Genomic DNA, 26847 nt, shown 5'->3' on the forward strand with positions numbered 1-26847 from the left:
ATGAATTTTCTTTTTGCTGTCCTGTTTTCTCACTATTTCCAATGTATTTCTATTTTCTGTGACTGGGGAATGGAAAGGGGGAAAAGAAGTGAGTAAGGCCCCAGGGTTTCAGGTAGAGGACGAAGAAAATAGATGGCAGCAACCAGCCTCTGCTCTACTTGAGTTCCTTGATAACCACCCAACGAGCAGAACAAATACTACTTGTCTCAGTCTTCAGAAAAGCAAATACTTGTATCAGTATTCCCTATCAACCAGTCTTCTTGTTCAGGTGAGAAAATGTGCTCTCTTCTAATTAATTCATTTTCTTTATCCTCACCAGTATTTAAATAATTTGGAGGGGAAAGAGATACATAACTTGTATATTGAATTAGAAGGATGTGCTTGTATTTCCTTTTCACGCCCTAAAAGGTAGGCTTGCATGTCAGGGAGTGTGGAATGCCGTGCAGGTTAAACTTTGCCCTTAGAACTTCACTAGGGCACCCCTCTCCCCATTGCCATGGCCATGGACTTGGGGCTGACCTGACAATTGCTTTCCTGAACAGGCACCCTTGAACCTGACTGGGTTGCTGACACACCTGTGTCCATCCAGGAAGTGAGACAGCCAATAGACCTGTGGTTTAGAGACCTACTACCTCACTCTGACTGTTAGGTCAACTCTCAGGAAGCTAGTAACTATGCAGTTGAAGACAACCATGCATCCATTATTTGCATTTCATTAAGTTGCAGCCCTCTAGATACTAATAAAACATTTCCCAAATTTATAAAGATAATTTCCACTAGATATGTTTTCCAGCATACAAACCAAATTATAAAAATTAGAACTTGGGGCATCTGGGTGGCTCTGTTGATTGAGCTTGGACTCTTTATTTTGGCTCAGGTCGTGATCTCAGGGTTGTGAGATCTAGCCCAGAGTACTGCTTCATGATCCACAGGGAGTCTTCTTGAGATTCTGTCTCTCCCTTTCTCTCTGCCCCTCTCCTTGCTCGCTTTCTAAATAAATAAATAATAAAATCGTAAAGGAAAAAAAAAAAAAAGAACTGGGTGAAAATCTAGAGGTAATCTTAGTATAACAGTCTAATGTTTTCATTCTAAGTGTATGGAAATTGAGATGGGAAGTAGTTTAGTTACCTGCCCAAGACCACATGTCTCTGGAAGCCAGAATTACCAGACTGTTTTCCTGAGAAAATTGTCTCAAATTTCTTCCAGTAGCGATGAATGACTCTTCTTACAAGATTGACTTTGCTAATGAAACCTAATCATAGGTGGTAAAATGTCGTGGTTGAAGTCTAGGTTGGTGAAAGCCTTAAAAATCAGCCCAGATTGTATTTCTCACCCACTTGTCCAGATTACCTTGACAATTTTTCTTGATATAGGACCTCTTGAGTTTATTTACTGAAAACTTACTTATGAGTTTATTTACTCATAACACTGAAGAGAACCATATTAGGCAAGAATTATTTGTGCATACTTTTGAAGATGAGATGCATAAGGTACAGAGAAGTGAAGGAATAACTTGCCTAAGGACAAGTAGTTGGAAAGAGACAGTTGGGATTTGCACCCAGACATCTGCTCAGGTCCAGACTCATAAGTACTATGGATAAAAGCAAGTTTACATTCTGAGGAACTTATTTTTTCTTCAACAAGTGTCCATGGATTGTTCCTCTCTAATGGTTGTAACTGGTCTGATATGTCTTGGCCTCACACAACAGGATAATAACAACTGATGTGTCTACTTCCTATGGCAGGAGGAGTATTGGTGGGAAATAGTCTGTAGAGGTTACAGAATGTTTTTCTCTCTTTGACCTAGATAGAATACTGATTTTATTTGTTTTTAATATTAGTGGAATATTTTTAACACATAAAACTTGCACAGAATTTTCCATAAGCAATAAGATGGAAATATAATAAAACCTACTGAATGAATTAATAAAAGTAGGGGCGCCTGGGTGGCACAGTGGTTAGGCATCTGCCTTCAGCTCAGGGCGTGATCCCGGGGTTATGGGTTCGAGCCCCATATCGGGCTCCTCCTCTATGAGCCTGCTTCTTCCTCTCTCACTCCCCCTGCTTGTGTTCCCTCTCTCGCTGGCTGTCTCTATCTCTGTCGAATAAATAAATTTAAAAAAATTAATAAAAGTAAAAATTTTCTCAAACATCACACACTATATCTGTGTCCTAATTCATTGATCTGTGTTTCTTCATGCTTAGTGTTAAGCTTAATATTACTTTTTTAAAAAAATTATTAGTAATGAAATGAAACAGAAAGAAATTTCCATTTTGCTTCCAAGAAAAAATAGATTTTACAGGTTCTTCCATTTTTTCAAGATATTTCAAATGGATTTCATGATGTTTCATGATTGACTTTGCCTCTAAACCAATTTATCATTTTCAACCATGTAAATTCTGTTTTTTTTTCAATTTCTGTGATTTCTCATGATAATAATAAAAACTCTCATTTATGGAACTTTAATCACCTGCCAAACTCTATGTCAGGCACTTGTCATAAACCAGGCTTTTATTCAATCCTTATAATATTCTAAGATGAAAATGTTTGTTATTAACCCCACATTATAGGTAAACAAAATTACCCAAATTAGTTAAGTGAAAATTTGTACAAACCTAGTAAATGGTAGTGCCAAAATTGAAATTCAGATTGTCATGAAGTAATTTTATTACCCTTTTTTAGTTTACTTTTATATTTATTATAAGACATTTAAAAGCCATAAAGAATAATAAACAAAACAAACACATCAAATAAGTAAATGACTGCCAAAACTTATCAGTATAGTTGAATTTTCTTGTATTCTCCTCTAAAGTCATGATCTCCCTCTTCTTGCCCTCAACATAACCCTGATTTGGAATTTATTTGTTCCAGGAACTTATTGCACAATAGATTCGCATGGTTTGGGATGTTTTGTATAAAATCTTCTAAGAACTGGGCAGTGATAGGTATAAATGATTGCTAGATACTTTGGTGCTTCAATAAGTAGAAGATAGGTGTAGGGACACACTAGGATGAAAGAAAACAGGAACAAAATCACAAAAAGGGTGATAAACATGACGGTATAGAGGGAGTGATGTCAAGGAACACACTGTTTTGAGTTACAAAGTCCATGGTACACCAACATGGTACATGGTAATACCAACTTATGCCCTTCACAGGGCTGCCATCTGTGCCCTCACCAATATGGTGGGCACCCTGGTTGAATGGCACTGAGTGGGTCACTACTGGGTGATGGATCCATGTGGGGCAGCCCGGATACTCCCCCAGTGCCATCATACTGATAAAAATATTATATTCCAGGGGCGCCTGGGTGGCACAGCGGTTAAGCGTCTGCCTTCGGCTCAGGGCGTGATCCCGGCATTATGGGATCGAGCCCCACATCAGGCTCTTCCGCTATGAGCCTGCTTCTTCCTCTCCCACTCCCCCTGCTTGTGTTCCCTCTCTCGCTGGCTGTCTCTATCTCTGTCGAATAAATAAATAAAATCTTAAAAAAAAATATTATATTCCATTGCCAAGTTCACATGTAGTCACTACCAAACACACATCCTCGTGAGGCTCTACCTCCACCCTCCTTCCTTCATCCTCTCTCCCTCTCTCCCTCTTTGTCTTCCTCTTTCCTCTCTCTTGCTCTCTCCTCCCTGCCTCTCTTCCTTCCATTGCTTCCTGCCCCACACCTCCCAGCCTCTGAGTCATCACTCCTCTCCTGCAAAACTCAGCCCCTCCCCGGTTAGTCTTCCACTGTCATGGCCATGGAGCCGGACACCTGAAAGGAGGAACGTTACCAGAGCAAGTGCAGACACTCCGGACCATCCTCTTGTTGTCCCCTTTATTACTGTCACCTGCACTATTATTTCCTGGCATTTTGGCTTTCTCTTGAGTCACAATCATGACTTTCCTGACTTCTCACATACTGTGGGGCCTGGCATTGTGGTTAAATTCTTCCTGCTTGATGTTATCCACCTGCAACTATTTTTGTCTTCATCTTTAAATATCCAACATCTGCTGGGTACTTATCCAGAAAGGGCCCAACTGTGTAAGCGTTTAAGTCACTTTATATCCTCCTTTTTGCAGTTTTAAGTCACATAGATGGTCACAACTACTAACCTTCTATTCCTGATGCATTTGATTTATTTTCTTTACATGTAATGTTTGTTTTGGAGCGGGAGCTGGGGTGATGGGGGCTCTATAGCCAAGGAGCACACACACTGCATGGTCAGTCCAACCTCATTCAGGGTCAGATCAGGCAGGTTTTAAGACAGTTTAGGATAGTTCTCTCAAATTTCATCATGCACAAGAATCACCAAGGAAGCAGTTACAATGCATCTTCCCTGGCCTCCATCCCCCAGAAATTCTGGTGCAGTAGGCTCTTGACATTGTCTACGAACATGTATTTCTAATAACCACACATGAAAATACTGATGCAGATGGTCTGTTTACTCTGTTTTAAGAAATACACTATAAGAGAACTTAAACTTTAGGTAGACAATAGTGAGATAGTACAGATTCTCAAGGAAGAGTGTGCGATAGAACCTTTTTTAAAGAAGAAAGCCTGACAGTTAAAGATGTACGCAGTAAGAAAGTGAAAGGAGATTGAACAATTAGTGACCTGCTGCCACAGCCCGCTCCAAGGCGCATGCTTGAATTAGCACCACTGGCATTTATTGAATGTTTACTGTGTGCCATGCACTGTTTTAAATGCTTTGTGCATATTCATTCTTTATTCCTGATAATAGTCCTATGAGATAAGTGGTGTCCTTATGCCCATGATATACTTGAGGTAAGAGAAACATATGGAATTGAATTTATTTACACAGAAGGAGTCCTTTGGTATCAAAACTAAAAAGAGTCTTTATTCTACTAATTTAAAAAAGTGAAATAGCAAGACTTATTCTTTTGTAGTTTTTTTCAGTAAGACTGGCAAGTTGAACTACTGATGAAATCTTATCAATATGATGAATTAAAAACTAATTTCTGAACAAATAGTTTACTATTTAATAGTTCTTCCCTTAAATGGAGTAGTTTAAGGTAAGTATGGGCATACAGTGATCTACTCTGCCCCTCAATGAATGCTAATTCCATAAATCAAAGAAAAAGAAAAAAAAAAAAACCACTCTAAATCACCCAGCATGCAAGAATGCTGCAGGGAATTTGTGAGTGCGATCTTTATGCCTTATTATGAAGTGCACCCATCTGACTTTGCTCTGCAGAGCTTTACTGCTGTTCTGGTTTATACTAATATTAAGTTATCAACTTTGGTTTAAGAGTCTACAGATGCATAGTAGTCCTAGGTTCTTTAGACGAAATGGTAGTACAAGAGAGAAAGTAGATATATTGATTCAACAAATACTTATGGATGTGTTGCAGGAAAGGGAGATATTTATAGACAAAATGAAGAGGCAAGAAAGACGAGTGAATGAGTGGAACATGTTAATACAATAAATAATACATAAAGACATAAATAAGAGCACCTGTGTCACCACTGCTTTGTAGGGCTCCATCGGAAGCAGGACTGAAGGTAATTTATGCCCCACAGCCAGTAAACAACGACTAACGGTGGGGGCATCAATATTGTCCTACTTTCCACCTTCTCGTTCTGCACAGGTTGGACTCCTCCATCTGCTCTACACTTAGAAGAACACAAGCAATCTCAAGCTTCCTCTTGCCTTCGGGAGGCGGGGGATGGGTGGCCGTGGGAATTGGACGCATTGGAATGTGTCCTCAGGAAGTCTTTGCTGCTAGCATCAGGATAGACAGCAACATCACACTGGGATGGCAGCCTCTCCCTGGCAGCTGGTCCTGGGATGGGCGGCTGTGGGGGGTAAAGGTTCAGCTCCCTCACTGCCACTCCTGTCTCAACCCCCAGCCCCGCGCCTGTTCTGGGCCAAGCCACCTCCATGGGAGGACACATCTGGGCTCCAGGCCTCAACCCCAGGAGCAAATGGGTTTGCTTGTCTTCTCTTGTCTATTATTTAATATGTAAAAATAAATATGTATGCTTTTATTTTTACCAACTCACCCCTTTCCTTTCTAGTTTTGTAACTTCCTTTACATCATTATTATTAAATTTTAACAAAATATCCTTTAGCTCACGCTTTAAAATTAATCTTGTGGTTGGAAGTGTCTTTCAGCCAAGGTGGAGGTATGGAGTGTGTTAATAAAATACCTGGGATATTTAAAAATCTGTAAAAGAGTTTTCTCTTCCTTCTCACGTAAAATAACCTCTTCACTAAACAAATACGCTAAAATGAACAGCCTTTTTCTTTTTATCTGGGAATCACAATCTTGTTGATCCATCATTGTTAGGGTTTTATTGTGTCAGAAAGAAAACAAAGCTAATTTTGATTTGCATTTATTCAAATATAAACCACTCATTCTTCTGGGTTTGTGTATGGAATTCTTTTGGTTATCTTATTGTTAAACAGCTCCGTGAGATGCATTCCTTCTTTTTTCTTGTTGCTTTGTTTTGTTTAAGTGTGGCCATAACACACCATTTTTAGACTCCATTCTCAATGCTTTTATCAGCTGCAAAAAAAATGTGCCTTCCATTATTTTTTTTTTAATTATGACTAGCACCCTTTGTTCTAGTTACTTCTTGGCAAACTTAGTATCTTCTGCTTTTATCTATAGATCTATAATTTTCTCTTGCAGTTGTTTCATCTTTAAGACCTTCAAAGTTCCAGCTAATTTCTGCACGTAACTTCGGTTGATAGATAAGAGTTCTGTAAATGTTAATTCTGCATTTCACCACATCTAGTCATGCCCTGATTTGTTTTACGTGGATACTGTATTGTATTCTTAAATTCCCAGTTTCCCTCCCTTTCTGTTTTTAATAAACTGCTATCTTCTTTCCTCCATCTGAGAATATATTTCAATCATTTTCTAAATAATACTTCTGATTCTTTGCTTGCTTCCTTTAAGGGATTAGTGAAATTCTTTGGGCGATCTCTCTGGTTTGTTCTCTCATTTTATACCGTAAGCCATTTTTAATGTTCCTCCACTGCTTTGAGTTCACTTCCTTCCCTGGTGATCTGGTTGGTCTTTGTCATTGCACAATGGCTATTCTATATCTTGGACAATTTTATTGGCATTTTGATGATTTTTGCTCAAGGGATTTCATTCATAACATTCATCACGGTCATGTTCACACAACCCCTGACTTGCTTCTTTCTTGAAATTTTATAGATTTCTCTTTACTCTTTAAGAATCCTCAGTACCCACATCTTAGTGTTTTGCCAAGACACTTTTCAAGAGAAGCACAACGCTGTGAAATAAGGAAGGAAGTGTGTAGGTAGAAAATTTTCAATGGAAATTGGAGGATAAAAGATTCATTTCTGGATAAAATCTAGAGTTAGAATTGCTATGCCAGAATGAAGGCAGGCAGTTTTCTTCAGTTATAAAGGCTCATAAGGTTTGGAATAACAGAATCTCTCCGATCTATGCAGAATGTGGCCTGGCTGGGCAGGTACGAGAAAGTTTGCTATGAAGGACAATGGCAGGGATAACATTGAACACAACCACTACTAACTGAATGCCTGATGGACACAGGCAAGAGGAACACACTTTGCCTAGCCTGTGCTGTTTAACCCTTGAAGCTCCGTGGGGAAATGAGCACCACTCTGGTTTCACAGATGAAGACACTGAGGAGGGATGTACCCCGTGGCCCTCATTGAGTAAGCTGGCGGGGGCAGGGAGAAGCAGCGCTGGGTCCTCCCTGTGCCTTGCACGTGGTGCACACTCGTAGTGCTTGGTAGCGTTGACCCTGGAGATGAAGGGTCTGTGCAGGTGCGGCACAGAGAGAATGTATGTTTCACCTAGTGTTGAGAGAAGGGACTGGGCAGGGCCTGCAGGGTGGAGGTCAGGGACACTCACTGCTTTAGAGAACCATCTGGGGGATTTCAGGACTGGGAGTCCAAGTTCCTCATGCTCTTGTGATTTGATGGTACCACCAGACTGCTCCCAATGGAGAAGATACACATACTCCGCCCCCCTACCCGGTATGAAGGTTTTGCTTCTCCTCCTCTGAATCACTAGTTAAGTTGACTCTTAGTAGCAGGAGATAGTAATAATACAGTTACTCTTGAAATAATATTATGTAACTATCTGTTTATTAACACTGAGTTTGTATTCTTTAAGGATTTTAGTATTGGGGCACCTGGGTGGCTCAGTTGGTTCAGCATCTAACTTTGTTTTTCTCAAGTCATGATGCTGGGGTCCTGGGATGGAGCCTCCCACCCTGCTGAGCCCGGAGTCTGCTCCCTCTCCCTCTGCCTCTTCCCTCTGCTCTTGTTCTCTCTCAAATAAATACATCTTTAAAAAAAATAAAGGATTTTAGTATTTATATGTGGGGGGAAATATAAAGCAAGGACATCCTAGAAATATTTTTCTCCGAAGTTGTTTCTTTCAAGGTTCTTTTCTTTCTCAGTTGGAACCAAATCTTGTATGTTGTTTGCAGATAGGAAAGCTTATTTGTACTTTTTGGTGGGAAATTTAGGTGTGTATTTATCCAGTCTTTATGGTACATACATTTGGACAAGATGTCTCTCTCTAATTGTATTTTTTTCGGTTGTTTTATAGTTGGTCTTCAGAACCTCAGGTTAAAGCACTTAAAATTTATTAAAAAAATACATGATAATTTTTGTTTCATAAGAAAGTGTGAACTTTCCTTTGACATGTAATAAATTGCTTTTGACAGTCATGTTAATAATTTCCAGATATAGATGTGTTACCATGTTCTCTAGGAGGAAATTCACAGTTCGAAAATTGTTCTTCGATAAATAATTTGTAGTTGATGAATCAGATATTTTATAGCTTCTTTTTGCCAGAGTTCCCATCTTCGTACTCTAAGTTCTCATTCCTTATCCTGTTGACTTCAAATCTACAGTAATTAAGGCATTTACAAATTATCTTCTTCCAAAATGCACAGCTTTTTACTTATTTATTGTGTGCTGTGGGTTTTACACCTTGGAAAATTGTAACAATGTTTTCGTGTTGTATATCCCTTCCTAGCATGACAATTTCCGGCACAAACAAGGTATGCAGAAGAAACAGATACGGTCTACACATCAAAACAACAAAGGGCAAATAAAAAGTAAAGCTTTTTTTTTTTTTTTCAATCAGTAAACACAGTGTACAAGTTGTGTGTGTGGTGTGGTGTGTGTGTGTGTGTATGTAGTGTATGTAGTATGTATGTAGCTTGTAACACACAATGTTACATTAGTGTCAGGTGTACAACATACAACGAGTCTGTAGGTTATGCTGTGCTCTCAAGGATAGGCAACATCGGTCACCAAACAGCACCATTGACCCTATTCTCGTGCTCTACCTTTCATCCTGTGACTCCCTCATCCCATCACTGGAACCCTGGACCTCTCACTCCCCATCATCCATTTTCCCCATCGCCCCAGCCTCCTGCCCTCTGGGAACCATCAGTTCGTTCTACATATTCATGAGTCTGTTACTGCTTTTGCTTGTTTGATGAGTCATTTGTTTGTTTGTTTGTTTGTTTGTTTAGATTCCACATGTGAGTGACATCATATGGTATTTATCTTTCTCCGACTGACTTATTTCATGAAGCATTGTACTTCGTAGGTCAAGCCATGTTGTTGCAAATGGCAAGATCTCATCCTTTTTATGGCCAAATATTATTCTTTGGTATATACACCACTTCTTCTTTATCCATTCATCTATCAGTGGACACGTGAATTGCTTCAATAGCTTGCCTATTATAAATAATGTTGCAATAAGCATTGGGGTGCATAGTGGGAGGGGGCTTGGGGGGTCAATACCAACTAGAGGAATTACTGAATCATATGGCATTTCAGTTTTTAATTTTTTGAGGAACCTGCACCCTGTTTTCCACAGTGGCTGCGCCAATTTCCATTCCTACCAATAGTGCACCAAGGTTCCTTTTTCTCTGCATCCTCGCCAAAACTTGTTATTTCCTGTCTTTTTGATTCTAGCCATTCTGACAGATATAAGGTGATATCTTGTTGTGGTTTTGATTTGTATTTCCCTTGTGACGAGTGATATTGAACACTTTTCGCGCGTCTGTTGGCCATCGGTATTTCTTCTTTGGAAAATATCTATCCAGGTCTTCTGCCCATTTTTAATTGGATTATTTGTGGGTTTTTGGTGTTCAGTTTGTGGCAATATTTACTTATCAGGGACTCAAACTAGTCATATAGGAAATAATCGTTACATCTGTATTGTATACAATCGTTTGAGATTATGATCAGAAAAAGAAAACAGAATGACAGTAGGCAAAAAATTTCAAAGAAATACTTTTTGTAAGAAAAGTATTTTGCAAGAAAGGTGAAAAAATATTTTTGAAAATGGAGTTGTATTTTGTAACCTTTACTCTTATCTTCCTCATTTATATGTGACTGTGGAATCAAAGATCTGAAAAATACTAAATCAAGACTCAGGAGTTCCCAGTTTGAGTTCTAAATCTTTCACTAATAATTGCAAAATAAGTCCTTTGTCTTCCCTTGCTTTTATTTTCCACTTCTAAAAATAGAGGTTGCCGTAATAGTAATAATTTTAAGTCTCCTGATATTCTATATTCAATGTTTTTTACATTCTACTGCTAACCTCACTTCATCCTCTGTTGAAAAAATATGAGGGGCACCTGGGTGCTTAGTCGGTTAAGTGTCTGCCTTTGGCTCAGATTGTGATCCCAGGGTCCTGGGATCTAGCCCCATGTCTGGCTGTCTGCTCAGTGGGGAGCCTGTTTCTCCCTCTCCTTCTGCCTGCTGTTCTGTTTGTGCTCTCTCTGTCTCTCTCTCTGTAGAATAAATTAATAAAATCTTTAAAAAAAAAAGGAAGAAAAAATAGGAGCCAATGTCATTGAACTCCACGATTTTCCCACCATCAGATCAACCAGCCTATATTCATACTTTTTATGTGGTTTTCCTTTACATTGTGGGGATTATTGTGTATCTCATTAAAGTCAAAGACCTATTCATATTTGCATTCAAGTAGCAGTTTTTTTTTTTTTTTTCTGTCCTGGAAAATCATTTATATCTCAGGTCACTGAATTATCATTACATAGCATATTCTCGTATGTTCTGTCTTAAAAACAAAATCTGCCCTTGGTGACATATCCTCATTCTGCTCACCCTTGTTAGGGAAGTACTCATAGGTCTCCATCATCCTATCCTTGACTTCCATACCTCCCAGGCTCTCAACTACATACTCCAGCACATTTCCCATCCCTGCAGTGGTGATATTTTTATCATGCCATGGTCATCAGTGTTCTCCACCTAGACAAACCACCAGTCTCATCTCTGTCCCCATCTGTTTTAAGTTATCAGTAATATTCATCCCATTTGATCACTGCCTCCTTTTCAAGACCTTCAGTTTTATGGGACTTCCACAACACAGCTCTTCTTGGCGTTCCTCCTACTGCAAGGCCTTATATCTACGTGCTTTCCCAATGCCATGACTCCACACACTGGACAGCCCAGGGCTCCATCCTGAGCCCTCTTTGTTTGCACATCCAATCTGTTGGATACCCCACTAGTCCTGTTACTTCCATCTTTATCTGTGGTTAATAGTCCCCTGGTTTGCTTCTAGGCTCCAGTATCTCCCTAGCTCTACACTGTTATTTCTAAATGTGCACTTGGCGTCTTGGTTTTACTTAGTATCTAGGAATGTCAAAAAGTCATGTTAAGCTTATCTCATTGAAAAGAAAACTCTTATTTTTCTACACAAACTTTATCCTCTCCACATACAACTATACAACATGGTTGCCCAAGAAAACAACAACAACAACAACAAAAACAATAGTCATCTTGGATCACTGTGTTTTAGTAACTCTTATCAGCTAAGCCATCATCACACCCTGAGGACCCCTAATATATATATATAAGACCTGCCCTTCCTCCATGTCCCCAGCACCCCCTCAGCCCCAGTCACCATTATTCCTGATTGAGACCATTTAACCATGGCTGAACTCAGCCTGCAGAACCCCTATTTGGTGTGTTCAGTGAATGAAGTGAGAAAGGGACTTTTGAAAAACTAAGAAAAATTTGATTTATGATATGTAATGCCCTCACATGTTTCTGGAATAATTTGTCTTTCCACATTAGTAACGTAAGCAGGCTGAGGACAGTAAAAATAGCTGTTTACTGTGCATTTCTTATCATAACGCTTAAATGGAAATGGTGGGTAAATGATTTGGACCTTGCATTTTTTTAATTTGAAATATTTTGTGTGATCTTAATTATTTTGTTTGCTGATTAAATCAATGTATCTTAAATCTCTTCTCTGTGGTTATGTACTATAAAAGGAGAAGGTTGATATTCTGGTTTATAACCTCTGACTTTGGCATTATTGCCAAAATACTCAAATAGTACATGTTTGACACTTGATGTCTGACTGGAGGCCAGAATACAGGGGTGACAGCTGTGCTTTTAGGGTAAACACCGTGTGTTCTATTTGTCCAAACTATGTTCCTTGAGACGTTCTTCCATTAACATTTCAAGGAATATTGGGAATTCATATTGACTACTTCCCCACATTTCTAATTTTTATAGTAGCTTTTGCTAGTGATCTCTTTATATTACACCATATCCCGTATCTGTATACCCATCTCCAGTTTCTCCAGCCTGTTACTGTCACAGGCTGAATTTACCAGATTCCCAAAGAAAAACTGATTACAGTTTGCAATATATTTGATTCAGTGTTTCATTTGGCTCCTAGTTAGCAATGGAAAAATACAATAAAAGGGCAGGAGGAATTCTGTATACATATTAGTGCTGAAAGCTGTCTGTATTTATTGCATGTTTGTACATTTCATAAGAATTTATTTATATCGCATTATTACATACCAAATTTTGACATCCATAATTTATTGATATAGGTATATTTTTTAATATCCATATAAGGGTATTAAAGGTCTATTCACTTAGCAAATAATATATATATTCCCATGGTATTACCTGTAGGTGTGAATTATTAATATTTTATTATAGATTGGAAAGAACATAAAATGCAATTATAGGTTTATATGAATATGATGGTCTCTCAATTCACCATAAGTTAAGTGTGGTAAAATTAATAATAATAATAATAATAATAATAATAATAATAATAAAAATAAATAATTAAGTGCCAAGCCGTCATTCAAAAGCATGACTATACTTAGGAGAAAAATTAATTCCTTGGCCTTCAGGTATAAATGGATACCCAGCATTTTGTAACTATAGAGATATCAAGAAAACTCCTTTAATTTGAATCATGTTTGTGACAAAAACTCCTTAACACATAAATTATGAACTCTAAGTTACTGGTGAGATGGAATATTATGTGACTAATGTGTTTTCTCACAAAGCCTATATCTACAGAAATAAAGTATAGGAATTATTTTTGTGGCCTCTTTGAAAATCTCTGGAGTTTCAGCTTTTCCACATAGCCAGGGCTGTGAGGTTTTTGGACCCATGCATGTTTTTTGAAGCTACTGTATCCATTGCGGAGTTATGAGCTGCTTCTGAGAATAACTATGTGATTTGTCATATCTTAGCATGAAAAAAAGCAAATCCTGCTGTGTAATTAAAAAGATTATAATATGCTGGAGGTTGATGATTAATTGCTATGTGCTACAGCCCCTTGGGCTATATTTACTTTGGAAAACGGTGTGCATGTGCGTTCGAGGACACATTGGCACATGTCTGTGTATACCTGCAAAGATGGATTGAAGAAGTTGATTTTTGGAGTGCCACTGAGGTCCCAGTCTTAAACAGGTAAATACATTAAAAGGCAGATGTACAACACAAACCCGTGTGGGGTGATTACTCATGGCCATCATCCAACCAAAGAAGTTTCCTATGGAAAGTCTTAGAGCAAACAGGATACGGAGAAGGAGGTGTTATTTCTTGCCCAGGAGATGTGAACTTCTAGAGAAAGTAAGGGAAGACCTCCCTTCAGGTAACCAGTTGCCCTTTTTGCCTCTTTGCCTGGGTAGCTGCAAGTTGGAAAAATGGAGCCCCCAGGAACACCCATCCTCATGAATGTGTCAACTTCAGCTCCTGTGTCCAGGAGTAAGTCAGATTTCATGTGTTGGCAATAGCATGAGAGCTCTTCAAGGAGCCAAGCTTCAGGGGGAAAAAAAAAGGTATAAGCTCCCCTGTATATAGCAAGCATAGCTGAAACATTCGGAAGAGTGCAATTTTGTCAGAGCATTGCTGGGCTCTTTCCTACTCATGCGGACTGCCCAACAAGTACATACTAATCCTGGCTGCAAGATGGTGCTACACAGTTGTGAACTATTTGGACATATACTTTAAACAAATGCATTGCTGACTTTATAGCTATCATAGGGATGGAGTCTAGTGCAGCCTGTTTACCTATAGTGAAATATAACCAGAGACAGATGAACTCATAGCATCACTGTGTCGGTCATAGGTCATAGTATTAACAGAAGAGTTAAAAAAAAAAATCCATCTTTTGTTTGTTAGTTTTTGTTTTCTATTTAAATCCTTACCTGCTTTTGTATTAAGAACGTTGAAGAATAATTAGATAGAAAAACAGGGTGTGCACCCTCCTGGCAGAATTAAAGCAAGTGACATGTATGGGAAATATTACATATAGGTTCCATGGGTTTGGAGATAAAGAGAGCTCATTTTGCATTAGTTATATGAAATAAATTATCCAGACTCTGATAGCAAAATAACAATCTCCTTTGATAAAATAAAGGACTTACTTTTTATAAGAAACAAGGAGTCTATTCATTCTTTAAAAGGAAGTAAACTTGTACATACGTATGTACGTATTAAAGACTTTTTAAGCAGTTTTAGGTTCATAGCAAAATTAAATGAAGGTTCACATTTCTCATATAAGCCCTACCCCACACATGCACAGCCTCCCCCACTATCGGCATCCCCACCAAATGGTACACTTGTTCAAACTGATGAACCCACACTGACACATCATCATCACCCAAATCCCAGAGCTTACATTAGCGTTCACTCCTGTACGTCCTATGGGTTTGAAAAAATAAACATGCACCCACCATTATAGTTTCACACAGAGTATTTTCACAGTCCTAAAAATCCTTTGTGCTCTACCTAAAGATTTGTATCTATTGGCATCTCCAATGTGTCCTATTTCACATAAAACAATACATAGTTATATTATGCTTGGTTTTTATCAGTTTGGCACATCTTTCCTTCCAAGTCTTATTAGCAATTAAAATAAAACAGAGATAATGCATATTTATTTAAAATTCACCATAAATCACTCTTTCTGCTTTAATTTACTCGTCTTTCACGTGAATGCACATAATTCATTTCTACAATGCAGGGAAATTATAAGTTCGTAGACACAGGTGTAAATAGTGGCATAGCCATACTCTTATACATGGACATGCAAGTAGAAAGGGTCACTCAGTGGTAACTGTTACTGTACCCTTCAGTGAGGTGCCCCCATGTATGTCCAGCTTGGGCTCAGCAGAGGGACACGAAATCAGGAAAGGGAAATGGGATATCTTTCTAGACTTCTCCCCACCATTTCTAATGCTAATTTAAATTACAACAGCACATGCTGCCTGATTTAAATGGTTTTGCTTTGTCTTGAAATGTGTTTTTGTACTGATAAAACTTAGCATTGGGACAATTAATTTAGTACCTTGCTATTTTAAGAAGACCCTTTGTTGATAAGCACACCACTAGTCTGAGTGGTGGTAACAGTGTGTTTAAAATGTACTTAGACAAATGAAAAGATTTGCACAAAGCCTGTTCATGATAGAGGGCTGGCACATTAATTTGCCTTGAATATATGAATAAATGAGGAATTAATGAACAATTGGAAGCACAGAGAAGGAGAGATAGGGAAGAATCATGTAGGGAATTAATACTTAAATGTTTTTAATTGTTCCCAGAAGATAAACATATTGGAATAAGCTCACCCCAGGATATATTTTATAGATATTGTTTTACATTCATTTTACAAAGGTTGAGAAACAAGTCTTCTATATATTTTTAGAAGTACCTGATTTAGAAATATTTAAGCAGAGGGTAGTGTTTTATTTTCATAGAGTCTATAGGGGCTTTGATACGCTTGATAATACAAAAAGAAGCTCATAATGAGGACTTACTCAGACCAACTCTCTTACAACAATGAAACGCTGAGAATTGGTTAAAAAACAAAAAGGAAAAAAAATACAAAACTCCAAGAATATATTTAAAAATTTGCACCAAAGTCCACACTGAGCAGCATCTCTTTTTCACAGGCCTGAGATTCTGTTTGGTGTTTGAAAAAGTAAATGATTTCATCTATTGTCATTAAGAAATCTTTACTTGTAAATGTTAAATTCTATAATTATTCTGTATTTATCAAAATATCCCCCATGGGCTTTAAATTTTTTTGAAATCTAGAACTTTGTCCTCCTTTTTTTTTTTTCTTTTTCCTTCCTATTTTACTATTAAGGAATCTGTAACAGTTAAAAGCTAATTACTCTTTGTTAAATATCAAAATACGCGCTTGTAGACGTTAAGTATTTTGAAGGCCAGAACTTTGTCCATCTCCTCTCTGTTTTAATTCCCAGCACTGCTGCCTGGACAGAGTAGGCGTCAATACATCCCGGGGCACTGAACCCCTTGTCACCCTCAGTGCCTGCGCTCATGGCACTTAACCGTGGAAGGGTGTGAGGCAGGCAGTGCACGCAGAGCCACACGAAATTCCAAGAGGTGAAACTCTGTGAAGGGAGTAGGCGATGTTGACAAAGAGATGGATTTCTTTGGACAGAATGAGCAGGGTGGGGACCACCAAGAAGCAGCCGTTATGCAGAGACTTGAAAAGTATACAACTGCCATCTGCAGGGAACCAAGTCAAGGCCGAGGGGAGGGCATGCCTGTGTTTAAGGAACTAAAGAAACCACTTTGGTCACTGAATCACTCGCCATCCCAAATATATCTCAGCATTATTCGTATTCACGATAGCCAAGATAATGAAAACAACCTAAGCGTCCATCGAGAAATGAATGGTAAAGATATTATTCAGCCTTAAAGAAGGAGATAGTTTCGTGTGTAACGGTTATTGATGAACCTGAAAGACATCATGCAAAATGTATTATCTCATTTACCTGTGTAATCTAAACATGTCAACTACATAGTAGCAATGAATGGAACAATGATGACCAGGCAGCAGGGAGTGGGAGAAACGGGGAGATGCTGGTGAGAGGGTACAAAGTTTTAGTCATGTAACATGAATAAGTGGAGGATCTAAAGTACAGAACGGTGGTTGTAGTTAGTAATGGTGTATTGAGAACCGGAGGTTTGCTAAAAGTACAGGTTATCACCACACACACAAAATAATAACTTTGTGAAAGGGATGGTAATTAACTTGACTGCAGAAGTCATTTCACTGTGTGTGTGTATAAACCATCACGGTGTATGCCTTACGTATACCCAGCTTTTATTTAAAAATGCATTTACTTGGGCTGTCTGGGTGGCTCATTGGGTTAAGCATCTGCCTTCGGCTCAGGTCATGATCTCAGGGTCATGAGATTGAGCCCCACGTCCAGCTCTCTGCTCAGCAGGGAGTCTGCTTCTCCCTCTCCATCGGGCCCTCTCCCCAACTTGTGTGTGCTCTCTCTCTCTTATCTGTCAAAGAAATAAATAAAATCTTTAAAAAATGTATTTACTCAACATATTTTTCACTTGCATCTCTACCCATCCCTGAATGAGAAATGACGGCAAGTTTCATGACAAATGTGAATTTCTATTTTAATACCAGGTTGAATATTTACAGAATGCCACATTGTCCGACACACTACAGGTTCTTTGCCTAAGACTGGGTGTACATTTTCTCTTTTTATGGAGCATTAATAGCATGGAGTAAAGATTATCCTTTGACAACAGGCTCTGGTTGATTGTTGAGACTAAACACTGACAAAAGCCTCTCTAATACCCTTTGCCTTGGCTTGACAAAATCACAAAATGGCCATTTTTACACCCCTAATGAAAGCACAGTTATGTAGTGAGACCCCCTGTGTGTGACTCATTACAAGTTGTCCAACTGTGACCCCCAGACATTAATGGATTATCATTGCTTCACTGCAGGGCGCTGTACAAGGCAGGGCTGAAAACATGTGTCAGGAAGGTGATGGGAACGAAACTGCTGGTCTCAATGATGATCCTTCAGTTCTTTTATTCTCTTCTTGTTGGGCCATGGTCACTTATAAATAGACCCCTGAGAAAGAAAAAAATAAAAATAATACCATGCTCAGGCCCTAAGCTTCATGTGCAGTATTGATCCTGGTTTGCAACAGTTATCAACCTCTACACCTGTTTCAAAGCAGATTCCTGAAATAATGTATTCACACAAACACTGCAATTTGAAAGAGTATACTTTTATAATAAATTATAATAACTGTATCACTAATTTTAGTAAGAATTTCAAATAGCAAAATCAATGCATTCCACATTAGCATTGCCCAGAAGAACACCTGTTTAGTGCCTGCTCAGGAATGCACACATTAAGTTGGGTATTAGCCTTCCTTCTGGTGCCACATACTCTTTCCTTTCAGATCTAACAAACAGGAATTTGATACTTTCTTACAAGATTCCAGAGTTTCAGATCGACTCTGAAATAGATCCCATCGAAATGGATTTCCAGTATTATGGTTTCTGTTCCTCCTGTCCTGTATTCCTCCTCCAATTCCCACCTCTCACTTTGTATCTATCTCTCCTATTTATTTGTCTATGTATCTATCTACCTATAATTTATATTTATCTATCCATTTACTATCTATATCACTTTCTTCTATTAACTCCATCATCTATCATCTATCTCTTTCATCTCTCTATTGATTGATCAATCTATCTCTGTATTGCTTATCAATCTTTTATCTGTATCTGTCTCTTATATCTATCGATCAATTAAATTGTCTGCCTATCACTTCTATATATCTATCATCCATCAATGACCCTCATATCTTATCTATCATTATCTATCTATCTATCTATCATCTATCTATCATCTATCATCTATCTATCTATCTATCTATCTATCTATCTATCTATCTATCTATCTAATTCCCGTTCCTTGTTCTCTTTGCCACTCAGGTTTCTGGCCTAATTTCATGACATCTCTTACTCTCTTTCTCCTTGATCAAAATATTGGTTATGGAAGAAAGCATTTCTTCTTTCTGGAGAAAAGGATCCTGTGCTCTATAAAAAGAAATTCATAGAATCATAATATATGATCGTATCAGACATAAACCAAACATATCTAGTTGGTATGGTGTCAATCACCAGGGCAAAGTGTTCTTGAAGAAATAAAGCTTCAAGGCTTTGCAAAGTTAAGTGTAGAGGAAAACTTTCTAGCCTCAGAAGATCTTTTTAATATGTTAATATGGATAATTAAATAAAATCTGCATACATTATTCTAAAAATATTTATTTCAGAGTGTTTGGGTGTCCTCAAAATATATTAAAAGAAATATTAAATGAGTTAGCAAATGAGATATATTTAACAAAGAATTTAAGAAAAGAATTAATGAACAATTCTCTTGCTTATATTAAGTTGTCTTTGGATCCTTCGAAGCTCTATTAAAGTTAAATATTTGATATGCATTTCACTAAAAGCGTAATATGGGTTAATTTCACTTTTAGGGCTGATAATCATTGTCTTTGGAGTGATAGCAGTTTTGAATTCTTTAAAATTCTGTAACCGAGGGTTCTCAAATATATACAATTATCCATAGTTATAGTACAACTGGATATTTGCATATTTGGAGTCATGGACAGTTCTTGTGATGGTAAATAAGGATCTTTGCTTTATTTAGGTCATCAAGCTTGCATTTGAAGAGTTCGAACTGGAACGAGGCTATGACACTCTTACGGTGGGCGATGCTGGCAAAGTGGGCGATACCAGGACGGTCTTGTATGTGTAAGTATGGGATGGAGTGTCTCTTCTCCTCTAGCATGTGTGGCCAGCTGTGCCAGCATGGATGGATACTAGCTACGCTAATGCTGTCCAAATCTGATTTCACATGAAAACTAAATCAGGATTGCATTTCATCTGTTTCATGTTTTTCCTTCAAATCCTTAAAAAATATAGCAAAAATTAGAATATACAGAAGAGTAGAAAGTAGAAATGGTTGTTTCTCAATCAACCCCTCCTTCTTAGCCCTCTCTTTCTACTTCCTTGTGGCATTACAATATCAGTGTTTTTGGACTTACAAGTATTGTCTAGAGTAACACCATAGGTCTTGCAAAAGCCCTTGCAGTCTGTAAGAACACACGCTCAAAGTAACAGAGGTTGGGGGCTAACAGCACTGGGCTAACTGACTGTGTATCTGTGGCACTCGGTATCCAGAGTCCTAAAAAATACAATCACAGCCTTGATATAAAAATTAGCACATGAATCTCTATTCCACCACTTGCAAGGGAAGTCACAGTCTGCCCTGCAGTGCTGTACCCCGGACACCTTTACCTGCTCCCATGTTGGGCCTTGAGGACACTTTTGTCACTTTCATGAGACCTGCGCTATCCAAATTGAAAACATGATCTGGAAAATAGTCCAAATAGCTCTTTAGAGGAGAATTTGTCAATTTATATTATATTCTTATATACCGAGATACAATATGCAGCCAGGACAAAGAATGAAATAAAACTACATCACGTAAAAAAAAAAAAAAAAAAGAAGAAGAAGAAGAAGAAGAAAGAAAACGTGATCTGGGAGAATCCTTAGTCATCATGGTTGTCTGCACGGAGGGAAAAGTCTTTATAGCTTTTCCTCCAGCGTTAGCAGCTTGCATGAATTGTAGCGGCTACTCAAAAGGTCTCTTTCTTTAACGGAGGTCATTCTGCCATTTTTCACCTTTTTCCTTTTTTAGTTTACTTGTACAATGCTCAAGCTTGCTTTTTATTTGTGGGGTATCTTGCCCCCCTACTGTGGTAGGATTGCAGGGTTCTTATCTCAGGAGTCGATGAATGAATCTTGCTCACACAAAAGGGTTAAGTGAAGTGCAAGTTTATTACATGAAGGTGAGAACAGAAAGGAAAGAAAAAAGCTCTCTAGAGGGAGAGGGTCCCACATGGGTTGCCACTGAGGGCTTTTATGGTCAGTCTTTTATAGAAAACTGACCAGGAAACTTCCTAAATATCTGCTCTACAAGGTTAAGACAAACAAGGTGGATTTGTAACTATCATGTAAATATCTTGTCTATACCGGAAGACAGACAAGGTGGATTGTTACATTCCCTTCTCTCTGGTTAATATCTTATCTATAAGGTTTCTCCACAACTGGGATTTCTGTGAGCCTGGTCAGGTAGCCCCCTGTGAGAGCCTACTTAGGGGGGTCGGGGGCCTCCTATCTCTCCCTGCCTAGACCTTCACCCTTTTCTTATTCAATACCTTTCACTTATTATTCTGCTAGAGAAAAACAGTACTGGCTATTATACTCATTCTATATTTACCAGTTGCTTATGAGGTAATTTACATTTTTAAAAAGTGCTTTAGATGAACATGCTGTCCTTGGTTTTTTGTTTTTGTTTTTGTTTTAAGATTTTATTTGTTATTTGAGAGAGAGAGATAGCACAGCAGGTGAGGATCAGAGGGAGAAGCAGACTACCCGGTGAGCAGGGAGCCTAATACCGGACTCGATCCCAGGACTCTGGGATCGTGACTTGAGCTGAAGGGAGAGGCCCAACCAACAGAGCCACCCAGGTGCCTGCTGTCCATGCCTTTAACAATGAATGGGCCCATATTCTGACTACACTGAGAATATACTCTTGTCATTTTGTTATACATCGGACATCTTTCCCTATCAGTACATGTCTCTATCTCATCCTCTTATGGGTCAATTACTACTACTACTACTACTACTACTACTACTACTACTACTACTAATTAAAATGATGTTACTGGACCATGATTTATGATAATAATTATAATAATAGCATTAGTAATATCATAGCTAATATTCACTAAATATCTCATATATCATGTGCTGGGCTAAATGCCTAATGCATATCATCTTATTTAGTCCTTACCTTAATCCTGTAAATTAGGGGTTAATAGTAGCCTCATAGGATAAATGATAAGACTAAGTTATAGGTAGATTAAAGGATTTACCCCAAACTTACAAGCCTGATATATGCTGATATGTATACACTGGTGTACACTGGGTGTATGTAGATATTTAAATCCAGTTATTATTCTCCAGTGTCTGCTGCTTATTGTTACATGTGGATATGGCAGGTCTCTTTAGCAATTCTCATGGATGGTCTTTTGCCTTCCCCAGCCTACCGCAGCCTTTGCATTTATAAGCAGCTGTGCAGTAAACAACTTGCTACAGACACCTTGCCACACTTGTTTTGTATGCCTTCAGGAAAATTTGCAGCAGGTGAATTTCAGGGTAAAGGGTAACTGCATTACATTGTTACTTTTCCCAGCAATCCCCCTAAAACTTTCTTGGTAGAAACGGTTCTGTTCTTCTGCCACAGTATATAAAGGCCCCTATTTTCCCACCCTCACCAAATAGTTATTCCTTTTGGCCAAATTATTAGAAGGAAATTGCATCTATTTATAAGAATACAGTTTTGTGCAGGGTGGAGCCCGGACATCTGTATTGTTTGTAAGCTCCTATGCTGATTACCCAAGCACAGCCTGGCTTTGGTCGAAAGTAGTATTTGTCAGCACTGACAGACTGGATAGGAATGGGGCCAGAAAGCCAAAGATGGAGTTTCTGGCTCCAGCTTTGCTATTAACTACCTCTCCGACCCTGAGGGAAGTCACTTTACCTCTCTGTGCCTCTGTTTTCATGGCTATAAAATATGTATAATAAACTTTCCCTGCCTGTGGCAAGGAGCAAAATGAACTAATGCATGTTAAAGTGCTGCGGAGTTAAGAAATGTAACCCACACATGAAGTACCTTTATTATTACCGTAACAGCTAATTTAAGAAAGGTGTCACTAAAGCAAATGAGAGAAAACTTTAAATAAATGCAAAATAAAAAATATAAACGGAGCAAAGTAATGCCATATAAACTCCCTTAGGTCACTATTAAAGATCTAAACTCATACACCCATATTTTTAATGCTATTTGTTGTTAAGAGAGCAACAGCAAACGATGTATTATGTTGACATAAGTGTTATTAGAACTTCCTCTCGATAGCTCAAATCTATAAATGAAAAACTAAATAGCCAACTGAATCAAACTGAGATGCCCTTTGGGAGACATAATGTAACAAAGATCAGTTGGGCATTTAATCAGCTGCAGAGAGAAAAGAGAAGCCGCTGATATATTTCCTTAGTGTACAAAATTACAGAAAAAGAAACCAGTCAGAGAATCACAGCTGGTCTTCAAATAAACAGGTACTTTTAGAGAATACGTCAACAAATATTTTTGAGTACTTATATGCTAGACTTTATTCTCAGCACGGAGTTGAAAATCTAATTGGAGAGATGGCAGATACATGGGGTTAGTTACATGCCAGACAAGAGTATAAAATCATTGGATCTCATGATGCAGATTTCAAATAAAATATGAGCCAAAGCGCTTCTTTATGGAAGACTGGTGTTTACTACCTCAGGCTCACTATGTTATTATAGGTCCCCCTTTTGGGGATGGGGGGTGGAATTCTAGGCTTGGATTCTCAGGAGAAATCTGGAGAGTGAGCTACCTAACCAGCTCATCCTAAATATGGTTTTCAATTTTCTAATGTTTGTTAATGGTCTTTCAGTTTCTTAACATTCTCAGCACAAAAGGAGGACAACTGAATTTAAGAGACCCTTTTAATAGTCTAATCTTCCCAAGAGATGAATGAACTTACTCAGGTTATTTTTACAGAGGGACAGACTTAAAATTAAATAACTTACTTAAAAAATCTCTGTTGAGATCTATCCAAGAATATATATTGATAATTGTCTTCAATTTAATTTGCAGAAGAATTGCATCGGGAGTTCCCTCTGGCCTTTTCAGTTATTAGCAATTGGTGGCCAGGAGATTGCTTTAATTTCAGGTTATAGGTTTTAAATGTCTGTGCCTCTAAGGGGATGAATAACCAACCTCAGGGAAGTCTGAGAGCAAGTAGTACTGCCTCTGTCCAGCTAGATTTGTGGATTAACTGCAAAGGATACTAGTTGTTACTTATGTTCAGTTAATCTATTATTTCTGAAACTGCTTCTTGTTTCTAGAAGCTGCCCGAGCCCTGTACAACTGTGACCAAAGCCCCCTGCTGTTGTCAGCAAATCCTGAGCCAAAGGGCATCATTCTCTTTTTATTAAAAGACTGGAAGAGCCATACAAAAGCAAACACTAAAAACTGATATATAAAACTTGTTTATATACCTTTGATATTATCAGAGGAGCCAATCAATATACCTCTCAGTGCTTTGGAGAAAAGCTTAAGCAGTTTATTTTAGGAATCAGTACATAGAGATAGCTTCTTAAAGGCTTTCTCGATAAAAACCCATGTTTTCATGATTAGACTCAAGTACACTCCTTAGGTTCTTGGAAGTCTGGAATCACATGATCACAAGCAGTTTTCTTCATATTCTCATTCTCCTAATGGCATTGCCTGTGCACGTGGTTACATCTGGTAACACTCATGCTACAACACCATTCTTATTTTTTTAAAAAGATTTCATTTATTTATTTGACACAGAGAGAGAACCAGTGAGAGAGGGAACACAAGCAGGGGGAGTGGGAGAGGAAAAAGCAGGCTCCCAGTGGAGCAGGGAGCCCGATGCGGGGCTCGATTCCAGGACCCTGGAATCACACCCTGAGCCGAAGGCAGATGCTTAAGGACTGAGCCACCCAGGCACCCCTCTTTATTATCTTTTTAATGACTGCTGAATCTGTAGTAACACCTACTATTTTATTCCTAATATTGGTAATGTGTGTCTTTCTCTCTCCCTCTCCCTCTCTCTCTTTCTCTCTCTCCCAGTCTTCTTAGAAGCTTATCAATTACATTGATTTTTTTTAAAGAAATAGCTTTTGTTTCCTTTGTTTTCCCATTTTTTCTCTACTTGCAATTTTATTGACTTCTGATACTTATCATACTCTTCTCCAGCTCAACTCGGGGCTTGATCTCATGATACTGAGATCAGTCATGACCTGAGCCAAAATCAAGAGTCAGACTCAACTGACTGAGCCACCCAGGTACCCCAAGAATTTTTTTTATTTTTTATTTTTTTTGTTCTCAAGTCTAACTTTATCAAATATTAACGTGGCTACTCTTATTTCTTTGTTATCGATATTTGCAAGGTGTACTTCTTCTCTTTCTACTTTCAACCTACCTATGTCCTTGACTTTGAAATGTGTTTTTTTGTAAACAGCATGTATTTGGGTCATGATTTTATCCGCTCTGCCTCTCTATCTCTTAATGAACTAAACCATTTATATTTAAGGTTATTACTGATACAAGTTCCCTCTGGTTCTGGTTCTGTTGTTTCCCCTTCTTTTCCTCCCTTCCTTCTTTCCTTCCTTCCTTCCTTTGTTCCTGTGGGTTACTTCAACACTTTTTTAAGGATGCCATAGTTTTCAAAATGGTTTCTCTAGGTATTACAATATACATTTGTGATGTATAACAGTCTACAGATGTATGAGTTTCCTATTACTGCTGTAGCAAATTATGACAGACTTGGTGAGTTAAAAAAGAAATTGATATTCTTATAATTCTGGAGCCCAAAAATCCAAAATCAGTTTCACTTAACCAAAATCAAGGTGCCAGCAGGACCATACTCTCTCCAGAGGCTCTGGGGGAAAATCTGTTCCTAGATTCATCCAGGTTTTGATAACTGCTAGTATTTCTTGCCCTGTAGCCCCATCACTTCCCTCTCTGCCTCCAAGTTCACACTGCTTTCCTCTCTTCTGTCTTATGTCTCCCCCTGACTCCCTCTTATGTGGACACCTGTGAAGGCATGTATCACTCACTTTGGTAATCCAGGACCATCCCCCCACCTTAAGATGCTTAACTTAAAACACATTTGTGGAAGTGATTGACATATAAAATAACATGCACAGCTGCCATGAATTAAGACATGCACATCAATGTAGCCATCATTCATCCCATTGAATGATTTCAACGTTTTCCACTTTGCCATATAACCTCACTTCCATTTAGACCCCTTTAGCTCTCCAACTTTTAAATATCATTATCTTGAGTATCAGAGGGTGTTATAGTTTTTATTTCAAACATTAAATATGATTTATGGAACTCACTATGAAAGAATAGTGCACATTGTATTCCCATATTTTCTTCCCTGTCCTGTATTCCTCCTTTCTTCTTGATGTTTCAGGTTCCTCCTGTTTTCATTTCTTTTCTTTTTGAAGAACTTCACATAGCCAGTCACTAAGGTTGGGTCTACTAGCAGCAAATTCTTTGTCTGACATTTAAAAAAATTCTCTTTATTCCTGAAGAATACATTCACTGGATATAGAATTTATGATTGACAATTCTTTTTCCCCCCCAAAAAACTTGAAAACTGTTGTCACAATTCCTTGTGACCTCCAGTGGTCAAAAGATCAAGTGACATTCAAATGGGTAGATTTGAGTAAATAATGAGTTCTTTCTCTCTGGCTATTTTCCAGATTTTGTTCTTTGTCTCTAGTTTTCAAGCATTTAATTAGTGTGTCTTGGCATGGTTCTGTTTTGGATTTATCTTGTTTGAGGGTCACTGAGTTTCTTAGAACTGAAGGTTTATGTGTTTCAAATACCCTTCATTCCATGTTCTTTCCCTTCTTCTTCTGGGACACTGAAGGTGTGAAGGTTGGCTCTTCTGTTTCTGTCCCCCAGGTCTGGAAGGTTTTGTTCACTTTTTTTCAGTCTATATTCTCTCTGTTGTTCAGTGTAGGAGAATTCTATTCCTGTGCTCTCAAATTCACTGATACTGTCAC

General features: G+C 38.3%; 1 protein-coding gene across 1 annotated transcript in view; it reads left to right on the forward strand.

Moving 5' to 3' along the window:
- CSMD1 (CUB and Sushi multiple domains 1) overlaps nt 1–26847 on the forward strand; it is a 1583970-nt gene that overhangs the window by 1100560 nt on the left and 456563 nt on the right. The window contains exon 11 of the mRNA XM_048226225.2: nt 19787–19890. Coding sequence (XP_048082182.1) covers nt 19787–19890 — 104 coding nt within the window. The remainder of the gene's footprint in view (nt 1–19786; nt 19891–26847) is intronic.

Source organism: Ursus arctos, unplaced genomic scaffold (assembly GCF_023065955.2).
Source record: "Ursus arctos isolate Adak ecotype North America unplaced genomic scaffold, UrsArc2.0 scaffold_27, whole genome shotgun sequence".
Lineage (NCBI taxonomy): Eukaryota > Metazoa > Chordata > Mammalia > Carnivora > Ursidae > Ursus > Ursus arctos.